We start from the raw sequence: 5,224 nt of genomic DNA, 5'->3' as shown, positions 1-5,224 counted from the left end.
AAAGAAAAGAAGGGAGCTCTATTAGAGGACAGACCCAACGCTCGAGCATATGGATTCGATTGATCTGAGAAATCTTCATTTGCTAGCGCTTGATACGAACTTCAACCAACGAAAACATCTGTCAGAAGTCAAAACCCAGTGGCCATGAGCACATGACTTATGAAGCATTGTCCTCCTCGTGTTGTGATCACACCAATTTGCGGCAACTGATTCAACAACAACAAAATAAGATAGACTAGAGCTGAAACCTTTAAGATCACAAATCAACTCATAGTTCTGGCACTGGTACGTGTATAGCTAACTTTCACGCACCCCTGTCCATAACTATTTTCCCTGCAGTGATGCATATTGTGTGTACGTTCACACCAAATTAATCAACAAAGCAAAGCAAATGCATCCACGAAGACTCATTACAAATTCATAAACTAGGTTGATGCTAAGACATTGACACCGGTGTGAATGTCGTCGGCGTCTCCAATGAATCTGCTCCAGAACCAGTGTCCCTTCCAGACGAGCACCATCTCCTCCATGGGCACATTCTTGGTCTCCGGAAGGAAGAGCGCGACGAAGGCGGTCATGATCACCACCCAACCAGCGAAGAAGTAGAAGAGCCCGAACTTCATGTGGCAGAGCATGGTGAGGAAGGCCTGCGCGATGACGAAGGTGAAGAGCATGTTCACCGACACAGTGATACTCTGCCCCGCCGAACGGATCTCCAGCGGGAAGATCTCACTCGGCACTAGCCATCCCAGAGCTCCCCACGACCACACGAAGCCCGCCACGTACACGCAGATGAAGAGCACCACCGCCGCTGCATAACCCCTGGGCATCTCTCCCACCCCACTTGTCCCGAACCTCACCGCGATTAGAGTTCCCACCGCGATCTGGGACACCAACATCTGCGCGCCACCCTGCAGGAACAACTTCCGCCGCCCCAGCCTGTCGACGGTGAACATCGACACCACCGACCCGAGCACGAGGACGCCGCCAGTCATCACCGACGAGAGAAGCGACGCGTCTCCCTTGAAACCTAGGGTCTCGAATAGCACGGGCGCATAGAAGTTGATGACGTTGATGCCGGAGACCTGCTGGAAGAAGGGGATGAGCACAGCCATGGTGAGCTGCGCGCGGTACTTGCGCATCAGGATGTTGCGCCACGGATGCTGTACTTGCTTTGATATTTCCCTCGCCGCCACTAGGTCCGCGTACTCCTCGCCGATGTCGTCGGTGCCGCGGATACGGCGTAGCATCCGACGCGACGCCTCCGGGTGGCCTCGCTCCATCAGTGAGTTGGGGGTGTCGGGGAGGAAGAGTGCGCCGACCGTGATGATCACCGCAGGCACAGCCGCGAGAGCCAGGCTGACGCGCCAACCGTGGCCGCCTTTGATTTTGTTAGTGCCGTAGTTGATGAGCTCCGCTGCCAGGATGCCGATGGTGATCATGAGCTGGAAACCAATGTTGAGCATGCCGCGGAGATGCGCAGGTGCCATCTCCGATAGGTACACCGGCACAGACTGCATGCATGCGTACCAAAATAATCATTCAATTTAATCATGTGGCATGCTTGATTTATTTTATAAGAAAATTCAATACGAGATATATGTTTTTTGATGCGTACCTAAGTAATCACTCAATGTTTTCACAATAATGTCGTGACTATAATTTTCCATAGACCGACACATTCTCAAGAGTGGTAACCCAATAACATGATCTACAGCTCCAGGGGCTAGGCGGGGATCTGGATATAATTTTTGTTATTTTTGGCGTTCGTTGTAATGCCATGGTTGAACATGAATAGATCGGAAGTTTTGATGAATAGATTTGAAATTTTCTGGTAATTTTTTTTAAGGAAAAAGGACTACAAGCAGTTTTCATGCATGCACGCCCAACGTGTTTGGGAGGGCTTACGTGCAATCTGGCCGTTGCCTGATGACTCACTACTAGTGGACTCTGGTAACGACTGGGTAGTGCAGCTACCCCAGTAGAGGTAATTATGACGATCTGGCGTATTTGGCAACTCCGAAATGATATAACGCACGGGAAGAATGAGACCCAGTAGAGGTAACCGTGGATTATCTTGAGAGTTATTATAAGTCACTAAATTTGGTGAGGAACTATAGCATGGAGGAAATCATCAAAGGGAAGATGCCGTTGTATGAGGACAGTCGGCCAAAGTGTGTAAAAACTACATAATCCCCCACGCCCTCGCTTCCTCTGCCTATGGACTGGGTTGCATTGTTGGTAGACGGTTCATTCTCGAGTCGGGATGGTCGCACTTGGATTGGCATGGTGCTTCGCAGGGAGAACGGATCAATGATTTTCGCAGCATGTAGGTACATATTCCACTGTAATGATACCCTGGAAGCGGAAATTCATGCTATTATGCAGGGTATGGCAATGGCCATCCAGCATTCGGACTGCCAAGTGATTGTTCAATCAGATTCTTCAAATGCTCTGGCCATTCTCTCGAGCGACAATCTCTCCAGGTAAGCCTATGGTCATCTAGCTGCAGAGATCAAAGCTCATATGGCAGGAAGTTTGTTCCTCTAGAAGTTAGCACATCTCAAAATAGGGTAGCACATCAATTAGCACACTATAGCCGCACTGAAGCTTGTACCGCGGTATGGTTGAAATCGATTCCTCCATGGTGTGAAGACTTGTTGTCTCGTTATTGTGACCCTCTCGTTGTGGAATAAAACTTCATTTCTCCCTCAAAAAAAAAGGAAAAAAGAAAAAACGAACATGACCACAAAATATCATGCCGAAAACCAAGAACACGCAGCAACACTACCCGCAGGGGCGGAGCCAGCTCATTGGCATTGGGTTCAAGTGAACCCAATGAAATTTGACATGTCCCTTATAGATTACACTAGCTTAAGACTAAGCAAAGAACTGAACCCACTCTTTAGTTGAGCTGAACCCAATGATTGATAATCCTGGCTGGGCATCCGGCCCGTGAAAAACACAACATTTGTCCTAGCTCCCCGGCCGCTAGTGGTCCATGCCAGGAGTGGCAGTTTTGTAATTTTCATTTGTAAATGGAAGTTTTTTTTCAAACATGCATGACCCGAAGTAAATAAAATGAAGAAATGAATTGTGCCCAATATATGTCTGCTTCCCTTTTCATTTCTGCTACATATACCAATTGATACCGTTCTAATTTTCTATATCTAAACAGCTATCACTCATTACTAGATTTACCTTCACATATGTATTTCCACATCATCTCAATTGTTGATATCATCAAGTATTGCATGTACTGATTTTTTGGCGAATACCCGAAGTTTGTGTATTTTTCACCGATAGAAGGAATTAGAATGGATACAAATTAGGGTATAAGACGTGACACTAACGCAAGGTGGCGCGATGATGCCCGAAGCAGAGGGACAAGAGATGCTCGTCCTAAATAGAGGATACATACAGCTAAACCCACAAGCCCCGAACAAGTGAGGCACACCGAACAAGCAATATGTCCAGCATCTCCAAAGTCATCACCGGGGTTGGTACAGCGAACAAGACGTGCCACCTCACAAAGTCATACATGTATTTTTTAGGAGTATCAAGTCATGGATGTGACTCACAAGTTAATTTATTTGCTTTAATTTTTATATGGTCGGTATCTATGTTGGACGCTTGGAGGAAAGATAAATAGTTTACGTTTCACATTTTTGTTAAAGATGACACCCTTGTTAAGTTCAGTTTCAATGATTTTCTTTTTTAATACATAATTTTGTCAGAGTACATACTTTGCAGTATAATTATATTAAAATATGAATGGAGAACTCTCTTGCATTTGTTTTTTCCATTAGCTTTAATTGTTTGCACTTGTTTTAACACGGTTCCTGCAGGAGCCGCCAATTGTGTGTGTGTGTGTGTGGGAGTGTGTGTGTGTGTGTGGGGGGGGGGGGGGGGGTAATGTGGGGCTTGCCGCGCAGGACATAATCTGATTAAGAAATAATAATCAAGGCACAACCTACCCATGCAAACAACAAAGCAGTCAAACTTCTTGGAAATTTCTTGCTTGGACTTTGGCGACATATATTTGCATACGGCGGCATTGTGATGTGACCTTGATGGTGACTTATATTTGCATATGGGATTGTGATGTTAACTTGAGGGTGACATATATAAAATTGAAATAGGTAAGTGAATCAGCCTGTTTTCAATTTGCGGATGCACACACATCTCATGTGATGGCATCATGCAGAAGAATCAACGTAGTGAACAGTCGCGTACCTGATTGGCGAACCCGATGCCGACGCCAAGCAGCATGCGTCCAACGATGAGCATCGCGACGTTCTGGGCGGCGCCGTTCAGGGCGGCCCCCACGAGGAAGGTGAAGCCGCCGGCTAACATAGACCACTTGCGGCCGAGGATGCGGGTGACAGCGGACGCGAAGAAGGACGCGACGAGGGCGGCGAGGTAGAGTGAGGATGTGAAGGCCTGGAGCAGCTGGTTGTCGTACTGGCAGTACTGGTTGCTCTTGCTCGCCGCCTGCTTCTGCCGGTACACCTCCGGGAAAAACTTCAAGAGGAAGGGGTCCATGGACGTCACGCCGCCTGAGATGCCGATGTCATACCCGAAGATGAGGCCGCCGGTGGAGGCGACGACGCAGGTGAAGACGACGTACAGGGTGAGCTTGCCAGGGTATTGCTTTCCGCCGGCCGTGTCCACGATGGCGCCGCCGGCCATAGCCGTCTGATGAGAGCTATGGATGGACGAATACTAAGTTACTGACTAATACAAGCTTCCCAATGTTGAATATATAATGCCAGGCTTCCGTCGGGTCACCGAGGAGCGGAACCTCAGCTCAGTCTGCTTATTCCACAGATGAAGTCAGAAAAAATGGATGTGGAAGATCATATGGGTGGTGGGTTGGTCAAAAATGGATATTAGTCTTCGTTTATATACGTGTTTCTCTTTCCAATAGTTGCCAAACAAATTGTCAGGAGTATGTAGTCAGTACTCCCACCAAGGTACGCACCACTGATTTGATTTCACAATGTCAGTGTCTGGTACGTGAAGCAAACAAATAACGGAATAAGCTAAATGAAGCCCTAACCACTAACCAGTGGCAGTCACTACTTCCTTTTCGCCGCCGGCCCTTTATTTATATATTGGTGCAACGCAAGTCAAGAAAAAGTCTAGATTGACGCTCCGTCTCAGCCGGCAGGAGCCACGGTTCGGTGATGGGTACTTTAATTAAGCTAGTAACCAGCGTTTG

General features: G+C 47.5%; 1 protein-coding gene across 1 annotated transcript; it reads right to left on the bottom strand.

Moving 5' to 3' along the window:
- Nucleotides 1-327: 327 nt before the first annotated feature.
- LOC109775354 (sugar transport protein MST3-like) lies at nucleotides 328-4,692 on the bottom strand. Its single transcript, XM_020334105.2, has 2 exons — nucleotides 4,237-4,692; nucleotides 328-1,514 (listed from the first exon to the last, which is right to left on the bottom strand). The coding sequence occupies exons 1-2, from the start codon at nucleotides 4,690-4,692 to the stop codon at nucleotides 426-428; spliced, it is 1,545 nt and encodes a 514-aa protein (XP_020189694.1). The 3' UTR covers nucleotides 328-425.
- Between the last annotated feature and the right edge of the window lie 532 nt (nucleotides 4,693-5,224).

Source organism: Aegilops tauschii, chromosome 3 (genome assembly GCF_002575655.3).
Source record: "Aegilops tauschii subsp. strangulata cultivar AL8/78 chromosome 3, Aet v6.0, whole genome shotgun sequence".
Taxonomy (NCBI): domain Eukaryota; kingdom Viridiplantae; phylum Streptophyta; class Magnoliopsida; order Poales; family Poaceae; genus Aegilops; species Aegilops tauschii.
Note: the sequence above shows the minus strand (reverse complement) of the source record. Positions and strands in the feature narration are given on the sequence as shown.

Coding starts and splice junctions, on each gene's coding strand:
- LOC109775354 (XM_020334105.2), bottom strand. CDS start 4,692: ATGGCCGGCGGCGCCATCGTGGACACGGCCGGCGGAAAGCAATACCCT. Junction 1,515..4,236: donor GCATCGGGTTCGCCAATCAG/GTACGCGACTGT, acceptor GCATGCATGCAG/TCTGTGCCGGTGTACCTATC.